General features: G+C 43.0%; 2 protein-coding genes across 2 annotated transcripts; one reads left to right on the top strand and one right to left on the bottom strand.

Moving 5' to 3' along the window:
* Positions 1-322: 322 nt before the first annotated feature.
* LOC138636646 (heat shock 70 kDa protein 1) lies at positions 323-3,182 on the bottom strand. The gene is made up of 2 exons (XM_069724762.1): positions 3,071-3,182; positions 323-2,418 (listed from the first exon to the last, which is right to left on the bottom strand). The coding sequence occupies exon 2, from the start codon at positions 2,393-2,395 to the stop codon at positions 476-478; it is 1,920 nt and encodes a 639-aa protein (XP_069580863.1). The 5' UTR covers positions 2,396-2,418; positions 3,071-3,182; the 3' UTR covers positions 323-475.
* A 1,113-nt stretch (positions 3,183-4,295) lies between these two features.
* On the top strand, positions 4,296-11,602 carry LOC138636648 (serine protease 27-like). The gene is made up of 6 exons (XM_069724764.1): positions 4,296-4,381; positions 6,025-6,045; positions 6,451-6,613; positions 7,908-8,176; positions 8,325-8,464; positions 9,768-11,602. The coding sequence occupies exons 1-6, from the start codon at positions 4,327-4,329 to the stop codon at positions 10,032-10,034; spliced, it is 915 nt and encodes a 304-aa protein (XP_069580865.1). The 5' UTR covers positions 4,296-4,326; the 3' UTR covers positions 10,035-11,602.
* Positions 11,603-11,815: the final 213 nt, after the last annotated feature.

The following is an 11,815-nucleotide window of genomic DNA, read 5'->3' as shown; positions in this document are numbered from 1 at the left end:
TGTCACAGTAAATTCAATGCAACCGTCTGCAGGTGCAGATTAATTAGATGTTATTAACGATTAAAAATCACTGGGAAGACATTTTATAAAAAAATAAATAAATAAATAAATCTGGAAAATGCAGTGATGTCTGATGTTTGACGGCCTATAGTTCCACATAAAGCGTCTGAAAGCAGTTCACTTGTGACATCTAGTGGTGGCTCTTCGTCTTGTTCAAAACACATCCAGGCTCACATGAATGAGTCCAGATGTTCTGGATTTACTTATAATAACAACTCATATCACTGACATTAAGCTCCGTATTAAAACTCAAACACAACGATTTGTTTACCACCAGTATTTATTGCAAAGTGCAACAACAGAAAACCTGAAGATGAGCAGAAGTAATTTTTTAATTTATACGTCATAAACAGATGTGAAGTTCACCAGTAACCGTTGAATATTAAAACTGTATATTAAATATTAAAACAGTCCTTCAGTCCACCTCCTCCACAGTGGGCCCCTGGGAGCCGCCTCCTGCCTGCTCCCTGCAGCTGCCTGCGGGCCTCCCTCCCTGATACAAGCTGCTGATGACGGGGCTGCACAGCTTCTCCAGCTCCTTCTGCTTGTGCTGGTACTCGTCTCTCTCGGCCATCTGGTTGTTCTCCAGCCAGGCGATGGTCTCCTCGCACGCCTCCGTCAGCTTCTTGCGCTCCTCCTCGCCGATTCGGCCCTTCAGCGTCTCGTCCTGCAGGCTGCTCTTCACGTTGAAGGCGTAGGACTCCAGCGAGTTCTTGGCAGAGATGGTGTCCCTCTGAAGGTCGTCCTCGGCTTTGTATTTCTCGGCGTCCTGCACCATCCTCTCGATGTCCTCCTTGCTCAGCCGGCCCTTGTCGTTGGTGATGGTGATCTTGTTCTCTTTGCCGGTGCTTTTGTCCACCGCGGACACGTTCAGGATGCCGTTGGCGTCAATGTCAAAGGTGACATCGATCTGCGGGACCCCCCGTGGAGCCGGCGGGAGTCCCGTCAGCTCAAAGCGGCCCAGCAGGTTGTTGTCCTTGGTCATGGCTCTCTCCCCTTCGTAGACCTGGATCAGGACCCCGGGCTGGTTGTCAGAGAAGGTGCTGAAGACCTGCGTCTGTTTGGTGGGGATGGTGGTGTTGCGTTTGATCAGGGACGTCATGACTCCTCCGGCCGTCTCGATGCCCAGGGACAGAGGCGCCACGTCCAGGAGCAGCAGGTCCTGGACGTTGCCTGAGGTGTCACCTGAAAGGATGGCGGCCTGGACGGCGGCGCCGTACGCCACTGCCTCGTCCGGATTGATGCTCTTGTTCAGCTCGCGGCCGTTGAAGAAGTCCTGCAGGAGCTTCTGGACTTTGGGGATTCGGGTGGAGCCTCCCACCAGGACGACATCGTGGATCTTGGCCTTGTCCATCTTGGCGTCCCTCAGGGCCTTCTCCACCGGCTCCAACGTCCCCCTGAACAGGTCGGAGCACAGCTCCTCAAAGCGAGCCCTGGTGATGGAGGTGTAGAAGTCGGTGCCCTCGAACAGAGAGTCGATCTCGATGCTGGCCTGGGAGCTGGAGGACAGTGTCCTCTTGGACCTCTCGCAAGCGGTGCGCAGCCTCCTCAGGGCTCTCTTGTTCTGGCTGATGTCCTTCTTGTGTTTCCTCTTGAACTCCTCCACAAAGTGGTTGACCAGGCGGTTGTCAAAGTCCTCTCCGCCCAGGTGAGTGTCTCCGGCCGTGGCCTTCACCTCGAAGATGCCGTCTTCGATGGTGAGGACGGACACGTCGAAGGTGCCCCCCCCCAGGTCAAAGATCAGGACGTTCCTCTCTCCCGACTTGCTTCTGTCCAGACCGTACGCGATGGCGGCCGCCGTCGGCTCGTTGATGATCCTCAGGACGTTGAGTCCTGCGATGACGCCTGCGTCTTTGGTCGCCTGTCGCTGGGAGTCGTTGAAGTACGCCGGGACTGTGATGACTGCGTTGGACACCTTTTGGCCGAGGTAGGCCTCTGCGATCTCCCTCATCTTCACCAGGACCATGGAGGAAACCTCCTCCGGGTAGAAGGCTTTCTCCTCCCCTTTGTAGAGCACTTGGATTCTGGGTTTCCCTCCGTCTGAAATCACCTTGAAGGGCCAGTGCTTCATGTCGGCCTGCACCACCGCGTCATCAAACTTCCTCCCAATCAGTCTCTTGGCGTCAAACACCGTGTTGCAGGGGTTCAGAGCCACCTGGTTCTTGGCCGCGTCCCCGATGAGCCTCTCGGTGTCGGTGAAGGCCACGTAGCTGGGGGTGGTCCTGTTGCCCTGATCGTTGGCGATGATTTCTGCTTTCCCGTGCTGGAAGACCCCGACGCAGGAGTAGGTGGTGCCCAGGTCGATACCAATCGCTACGCCTTTCGCTGCAGACATCTTGGTTGTTTACAGTTTGTGTCCTAAACATGGAGAGAAGGTGGAAATTAGAAAAGTAAATACAAAAAGGTTACAACTTATTCAAGTAGAATTTTTTTTAAACAGAAAATGAAATCTGGAATTGCGTTTAAATACTGAGGTTAATCTCCTACTGCACAAAATCTGTCTGTATCACTTCTAATAACTTTTTTATTGTCTCCTAACCAGTACATTTTTCAATGCCAAAATTTCCATAAAATGCTAATGATTTTGTATAAATACTTAAATTTAGTTTCACAGAAGAGTAAATTCATCCATCAACCAAGTCATCTTAAAAACGCTTGTTTTTAAGATGAAGTTTGGTGGAACGTTTGCTCCGTACATTTGACCAAATATTTAAAAAGTTATTCCTGTCATTAGCACCAGATTTGGTCACCATATTAAATCAAAGCTATAACATTTAAGACACAGTCCACATTTAAAACGAAGAGTTTTAATTCAAACCGTAGGAGAAAACAGAGGGATTAATCCGACGTCCAGCGGACTCTAAAATTAACTGTTTTTCCAAGGGAGTTTGGTTAAACGCTCCAACGGCTGTTTGAGCAGTCACGTCAGTTCATAGCAACAAATAATTTGCCGCACAAACGATAAGTAAAATAAAAACTGAAATTAAAATCTAAATAGTATCGTACTTACTCTCGCTGACAGAAGATGAGTTGATTAGAAGAGAAGTGAGGAAGTTTCCGTCCGGTCCGGTCCGGTCCCGTCTCTCCGTCGTGTTCTCCTCGTCTCGATGCCGGTGACTCCGCCGTTACTGTTCATTTATACTGTTCTCGCTCTCTTCCCGTTAGTTCTCGATCTTTCCGCTTGACTTTTCTCATCCAATCACAGAGCTCAGCGCCGCGCCCGGCGCGATGACGTCACCACCAGAGAAGTTTCTGGTCGCCGCGAGAACCTGGAAGTCGACCTCATTCATACAAAAATCAACCAAAACACCTGATCTGCCCAGTAATCCACATACAAGTACAAACAAACAATTTAAGTAACAATATGTTTTTAATGCAGAAGTTTTGAGAAGACCTTAAGATAGATAGATAGATAGATAGATAGATAGATAGATAGATAGATAGATAGATAGATAGATAGATAGATAGATAGATAGATAGATAGATAGATAGATAGATAGATAGATACATACATAGATAGATAGATAGATAGATAGATAGATAGATAGATAGATAGATAGATAGATAGATAGATAGATAGATAGATAGATAGATAGATAGATAGATAGATAGATAGATAGATAGATATTTTATTAATCCCCAAGGGGAAATGTTTTCGCTACAGCAGCATTTATAGATACAGGAAAGAAATAAAATAACAGTAAAAAATATTAAATATAAAAATGCACAGTATATACAAAAAAAATAGAATAAAATAGAATATAATAATTAAATTAAACCTAACTAAACAATAGTGCAAAGTTTAAAAAAAAAAATTATATTTAAACAACCAAGAAAAACAGACATCAGACAACGGTGTTATGATGAATCCACATTAGTAAGATGTTTTTAAGAACATTGTACATTAACCAGAAGTCCAGAAAAATCTTAAAACGAGAGTTTTTCTCGTGGACTGTCGCTGGAAGGTGGTTTTCTGGAGAGAATGGCATTTAATCCGACATTTATACATAGATAAATATATTTAAAGGTCTCCTCAACACCCTCAGGTTGTATAGGCTAATTATAATTAATGTGGTCAGAAATTATTGATCAGGCTCGTATATATGAGTTTTAACAATTTACAGATGTGTTATGTTGAATTTGAAAGTCATGTCTTTTTATGTGCACAGCCGGTGTGACAGGAAGGCAGGTATAGATGCAGACTGACACACCTTCGTCACATTGCTTCAGTGGTCAGACCGAAGACTCATTTCCAACAAACGCACCATGGACACGAAGCTGTTTGTTTGTGGATTCGTTCTGTTGGCTTTAACGCTCACAGGTGAGTGTCAGACTCTCTTCAAAATCAGAGCTCATTATCTGTTCAGTTTTTTTGAATAACTAAAGAAACCTGACTTGTCGAATGGAGAGAAGTCATAGAGTGTGTGTGTGTGTGTGTTTTTGTGTGCATTTTCTGACACAAAATGGTGAAAGACAAACAGTAAAATGTGGTTTCCTTCATGTCTGAACATGAGAATCCCAACAAGCCAGTTTGGCTCTCGGGCTGTTGACAGTTACGATCACGCTAGATAACCACTGATTTCCTGTTTCTTCTGTTTTTTTTAAAAACAAGAGCACGAGATAACTGTAACAGCTGTAAATTATTAATCAGGCCCCTATATATGAGCTTTAATCATTTACAGATGTGGTAAATGTCTTTAAATAAATGTCTACGTTAAGCTAACCGGCTGCAGCAGAGAGGAGAGAGTGGAGTGAATGAATCAGAACATTTAGCTCCCAACGACGAGCTCATTAACTGTCTGTTGGGGGTCAAACATCGACCCCTGAAAGCCCCACTGGTGCTGAGTTCAGGGAGTATAAATCTCCAGGGACTGGCGAGTCTTTAAGTTTGCCGTCAAACTTAAAGACTCGCCAGGAAAAAGTTTCTCCGACCCGAAACTGAGCTCTCAGCAGGAAGTCTGTCGTCAAGTGTCTTTTAGTGGCGTCTCGAGGAATATTTAATCAATAAATCTGAAAGTAAAGAAAACTTTCTGATCGTTTTGTGTGTGTTTAAAGACAGAAACATTTTAACATCAGATTAACAGTGGAAACTATCTTTAATGGATCGGAGGAGCGTGTCATTGATCAGCTGATGATGAGACTGATGTCTAAAAATCCAGAAGAGCCAGTTGGACGCTAAGTGACTCAGAGTGCAACTGATTGCGTCCTTCCTGTTCATGCGGAGACGCAGCAAACCGTGACGCTGCCACGGGGCCCTCTAGTGGACTGACGGGTGTATAACAGACTTTGGTTTGATTCCAGTCGGCACTGTTTGAGCTTTGGCTGGCGCTCTTTTAAACTAAACCCTCCAGAGGTGTCCTCTTCTTCTCCTGCTTTGTTTACCAAAACTTTGATGCAAATCGAGCTGGATTTTTTTTGCTGAGATGTCACATGGCAACAAGGGCGAGAACCACCAGTTTAATGTTTATCATTGTGTTCTATGAGATGATTTTTTTTTTAAATGTTAAACCTTCGTATAATGACGTAAAAGTAATATTAAATATTTAAGTAATGTTTCCCTCTGAAATATAATGATGACATCATTTACATACTACTCGTCTTTCTGCGTCATTCAAAGAAAACAATCCATCAACAATGAGGTGACCTGACCATGAAAACACGTGACATTAGCCAACACCTGAAGGGATCAATCTTCGACAGCCTTTCATGACTTCATCACATGTTTCTTCTGTTGACCTTTCCTCCAAGTCACTTCATTCCCTGCAAACAGATGAAAAAGGACAAACGGGTTATTTCTCTGTTCAGCCTGCATGCCACGAATACCGGCCTCACCCCCGAAACGCTCCGTGACCAAAAGAAAACAACCAAATCACATCAAGGAACTGACAACCGGTTAATTCAGTTCTCTGAAATGTAAATATGCCGATGAATCCCTCTTTGTTTCTTTTTGTGTGTCCCCAACAGGAAGCGACGGACAATCGGACGGTGAGTTTAATTTAATAATTTCATTTCGTACAAAACACACACAGGAGAGAAGTCAGCAGTTCCAAAGTGTTCATGTTCCCCTCAGGATGAACCTAACGCCTTCCACACACGCCCAACACTTCATGACAGAACAGCTGAAAAACATCCGTCTGTGCCTCACGCAGCATGCTAACAAGGCAACACTAACGCCGACGGGCGAGGTGGACGTTGTGGAATAACTTGTCTCGGATAATCGTAATTTATTCACCTTTTACCAAGATCTTTGATGAGAAGCACAAACCGAGCTCCAGTTGGCATGTTTGGCTAGTTGTATCTCTGTTTCGAAATCAAACCAAAAATGGCCGCTCATTGACGACCCGGGTAGCCAACAGAAACAGAATCATTTACGGATCTGTTTACCTTCAGTTTGTGGCAGGGCTCCCCTCAACACCAAGATCGTAGGAGGTGTAGATGCTGCGCCGGGGACGTGGCCCTGGCAGGTCAGTCTGCAACGGAACAACTTCCATTTCTGCGGCGGCTCCCTGATCAACAACGAGTGGATCCTGACGGCGGCTCACTGTTTTTCCGAGTGAGTGAACTTCCTGCAGCCCGGCATCGAGCCGAAGCGTAACATACACGATACCGTGTCAGTGTCACGTTTCGCCTCAACGCGGCGTGAAAAGGACACGTACGTCCAACCAGGGTTGAAGAACCAGACGACACGCGTTCGAGTCCGAGTGAAAGCAAAAAGTAACGGAAGAAAGTTACGTACGTAACACAACATATTAAACTTATGTTAAGTAACTAACTGAAAATTTCTTCGTCCAACTCAAACTGCGATCTGTTCATAAATCTAACTGCGTAGTTTTTAGTGCATAAATGTAAAAAAAACAAAAACAAGTACAAGTCAAAGTGGATCTTTTTAAAGTAATGGAAGTATGTTATATATATATATATATACATATAACTGAAATTTTCAGTACATAAACATAACCACTCACATAAAAATTCCTTATTCTAACCTAACTCACGATCTGTTCCCAACCCTAACCAGGTAGTTTTAGTTCCTACAAATAACCAAATTTAACTCAAATCACAGTTTGTTCCTAAATCTAACTACTTTGCTTTTGGTACCCAAACACAAAAAAATAAAATAAAAAAGAAGCAAAAAGTCAACTCGGATTTTTTTAAAATATAGTAGGTAAGTTACATGAATAACCTGACGCACTTAACTTATATTAATTAACTGACTTAGTTGCTTACCCTAACCACGTATTTTTTTCTTATTCCAACCCAAACCACGATCTGTTCTCAACCCCAACTAAGTAGTTTTTGGGGCCTAAACATAATTTATTTTAAGTAAGAAACGTAATTTATGTACATAACATGACGTAAACACCTTACGCAATGTTTGTAACGTTACTTACATAGAAATCCTTATACTAACCTAAACCCCGATCAAAATTAGTTTATTTTACGTAACGGAAGAAAGTTAGTAACGTATTTAACTTACGCGACAAACACAACATTACAAACTACGATCTGTTCCTAAATTTAATGAGTCGTTTTTGGTGCCTAAACATAGAAAAAGCTAATTAGTCAAGAGGGATTTCTTTTAAATAAAGTAGTTAAGTTACATATATAACGTAAAGTACTTAACATGCGTTAATTTACTTACCCTAACCATGTGGCTTTTGGTGCCTAACCCTCGGGCACCTTACTATTCACGCCTAGAGGAGCTAAAATGTGACGACACGGGATCATCCAGAGTTTGTAACGGACGCTTTGGTGTGATATCGGTTTGGATTCTTTCTCTCGAATCACAGACCTTTTATTTAACATTAGTAACAGTTATCATTTAAAACGTGTTTTGGTTTTCGCAGAAGCAGCACGTCTGGTTTGGTCGTCGAGCTCGGGCGTGACAGCCTGCAAGGCGTGGATCCCAACAGGGTGAGACGGACGGTGTCCCGGATCATCAACAATCCCAACTACAACACGAATACCAACGACAACGACATGTCACTGCTGCAGCTCTCCTCCCCTGTCGAATTCAACAACTACATCAGGCCCGTGTGTCTGGCGGCGAGCGGTAGCGTCTTCGAGGCCGGGATAACCTGCTGGGTCACCGGCTGGGGAACCGTCCGGACCGGCGGTGAGCGGCGGTAGTTCCGTTAATGTTCGCGGTGACTGAGGGACGAGTCACTGTTGGTTTTCCATGTTGATGATATCTGTCTAATCTCATGCGGGTGCAACCTTTTCCTCTCGCCTTCAGGTCTGTAAACATCTCTTTTGTTTTCCAGTTTCCCTTCCTTTCCCTCAGACGCTGCAGGAAGTGGACATTCCCATCGTGTCCAACACTCAGTGTAGTAATGCCTACGATGTAATCACAAGCAACATGATCTGCGCCGGTCTGTCCGAGGGAGGAAAAGACTCCTGCCAGGTGAGTTTGGAGTTCATCCAACCACCAACACATGTCCACGATCACAGTCATGACGTACGGTACCGGTCAAAGGTTTGGACACACCTGATGAACCCTAGAGGTGTTCTGGTTCATTGTCCTGCTGAAAAACTGATGACGGTCCCGCTAAGTTCAAACCAGATGGGTTGGGTCTTGGTAGCACCAGGTGGATCAGGTTAGTCCAGACCTCTCTCTGACCAGCGACATATTCCAGCTCCTCCTGGAGGAACCCGAGGCGTTGCCAGACCAGATGAGATCTTTAATCCCTCCAGTGTGTTCTGGGTCCACTGCAGGGGTCTTCTACCAGCTGGACGGAAAAAACTCCAGCGGAAGGAGTCCAGGAAGGAGTCCAAGACAATCCTGATCAGATGCTTGAACCACCTCCATTGAAGGACCAGCGGCTTTACTCGGAGCTCCCTCCGGATATCGGAGACAGTTAGAAACCAGGTCCTAAAAACAGTCCCTATCAAGTCTTAAACTAGTCCCAAAATCAGCTCCAAAACCAGGCCAGAAACCGGTCTAAGAACAGCCCCAAACTAGTCCTGAAACTAAGTCTGAAACCTGAACTGAAACTTGAACTAAACCAGACAGAAGATGCTCCTGATCAAGTCTTAAACTTGTCTTAAAATTGGGCCAGAAACCAGTCGAATAACAGTCAAAACCCAGATCCCTGATCTCAGGAGGTCTGAGCTGACTCTGTCGGGCTGAGCCCGGCTGTCCCGCAGAGGAAACTCATTTCAGCTGCATGTATCTGCAATTTCATTCCTACAGTCATGACCCAAAGCTCGACTATGTGAGGATCGGATTGTGGATCGACTGGTCCATCGAAGGTTTTGCAGGAACTCCGTCACAACCAGAAAGAAACAATCCACCGCTTTCCGGCAGACGAACGTGACCTCAGACTTGAAGGTGCCGACGCTCGGCAGCGAACCGCCCCAGAACACGACGAAGGTCTGATGACTCCAACAGAACCACATCATCTGTAAACAGCAGACGTCCTGAGAACCCCAAACCAGACGTTCTCCTCTACCCGGCAGCGCCTTGAAAATCACAAACGGGGGAGACAAAGGGACGAGGTCGACACCAGCGTATAGATTCCCGTGTTATTTAAAATGTTTCGATGGTTTGTTCTCCGTTGTGGATAATAGTCAAAGGAAAAACAAAACCCTGCGGCTTGGAGCAGTTTGATTGCAATCGTATTTCCACCGGTGCTCCATCCTTCTTCTGCTGCCGACTGACATCGGTTTCCAGTGTTGTGAACACGTTTTCTCTGTGATGTGTTCAGGGGGACTCGGGCGGCCCGTTGGTGTGCAACCGCAACTCCACGTGGATCCAGGCCGGAGTGGTGAGCTTCGGAACGGGCTGTGCTTTGCCCAACTTCCCCGGAGTGTACACCCGAGTGTCGGAGTACCCGGACTGGATCAACAGCCAGATCTCCAGAAACCAGCCGGGCTTCCTGCCCTTCAACGGATCGGCTCACGTCATGTCCCTCTCGGTCCCTCTGATGCTGTCCATCCTGCCGGTCCTCTTCTCCCTCTTTATCCTCTCGTAGGAAGCCGAAGGTTGGAGTCGAAGGTCGATGTGACTCGTAAAACAAGCAAAAATTAACGAATATTTAGACTTGTTTACAGTTAATTTTTCTTGTGTTTTACTAATTTTATGAGATAGAAGACGTCGATCTGGACCGGAACTATTATTAATACATTTGCACTTAAAAGAAAAGAAAAAAAAAAAGAAAGAAAACTTTTTTCATTATTGATTCATCTGCTGATTAATTTCTCATCATCAACTGAAGGAGTTTCAGTTTATCATCATATGAAACATATAGAAGAAAACCATAAAATGATAGATTTTTTTTAGTAAGTGAAACTACTAAAATAAACTAAAGTGCATTTAGAAACAGGCGAAATAATTTCGTGTCATGAGCAGAATTTTCACTTTTAAGTTTTGACCATGTGCATTTACTGTGAAGGTGAAATATTACATAATTATCGAGCCAGCCGTGCACCACTTTAATACTCATAGCCTTTTATACCACTTAACTACAATTGTACCAAAAAACAAAACAAAAACTAATTTAAAGGTAATTAAGATTTGATAACTGTTTCCTTATTCTGACTGTAAATGAGAAATTAACAATTCAATTTTAAAAATGCTAAATTTATTTTTAAAATTTCACAAATTAATTAATTTAACCATGTGTATAATAAATTAAAGAGGTGGGTCATCTAAAACACTAATTAATTAGCATGTTATAGCTTTTTAGAATTTTGTAAATGGTGTGCGTAAGTGAAACAGAAATAAAGCATTTCAACCCTCCAAATTTAAAAAAATAAAATAGATGCAATAATGACAAAAGTAAAAACCATCAATAAGTCCTAACATTAATCATTGTGAGGTGGAATATTTGAGGCTGAAACTGTAATTGTATTTAAAAGCCTTTTTTAAAGGACATTTACAATTCCATTATAAAATTAAATTATTTATTACCAATTTAAACACAGAATAAGGAAATAGACATATTGATTTATGAATTTAACGATCCGTTTTTTTGTTTTTAGTTTTCATTATGTAAGTTTAAGAAATGTATAAAAGCTCATATTAATAATATGAATTTATTATATATCTAAAAATTATTTTGGTTTCTCCAGACTCCGTACACAGCGTCGATCAAAGCCCCTGAAATTAATCAAATGACTTTTGAAGAATCTCAGGAAGGATTTTTGTTTTGTTTGTGTTTATGAAACGTTTGTAGGGATGGTGAATTTTTTGAAGTTTAGCAACTTGAACATGTGATGCAACAAAATGAAAAAAACTTGACTTTTAATTAACCTAATTACCTCTTTAATCTGTTTTTGATTGATTACTTTTAATGTCTTATATGTGTGAACTGAGCACATGTAACTGTTTAATCACAGTAAACACAACACAATTAAATAACAATTAATATTTACATAACTACAGTATCAGGGGTCGTCAGATATTAGAAACACCTTTCACTGCATTGCATTTTATACCTGCTGCTGTTCGTTTTGTATCTGAATATGAGTGAATCACAGAAAATGACCTGTATTTCTGACCTCCTGGCTGTAAAATAAATCCTATTTTCTTAACACTTCACAGTGAAATTTAAATTTTTGTTTGTCTGTTTTCTGGGAGGAAATAAAAGTGTTACAACGTGTGAGAAGACATAAACGCAGGTTACATAAAGGCTTCACTTTCTGCTGCATCACCACATGAATGCGCTCTTCAGCCAGGTACTTCCTGTTTAACCTCAGCCAGATCAGATTGAGGCTTATTTCTCCCAAAGAGTTGATTATTTTTTAGTTGGTT

This window comes from Brachyistius frenatus, unplaced genomic scaffold (assembly GCF_029030835.1).
Source record: "Brachyistius frenatus isolate BFR_SWC_R1_liver_20210118 unplaced genomic scaffold, ASM2903083v1 Contig_394, whole genome shotgun sequence".
NCBI classification, from domain to species: Eukaryota; Metazoa; Chordata; class Actinopteri; family Embiotocidae; genus Brachyistius; species Brachyistius frenatus.
The sequence above is the reverse complement of the archived record's forward strand: the minus strand, read 5'-3'. Positions and strand labels throughout refer to the sequence as shown.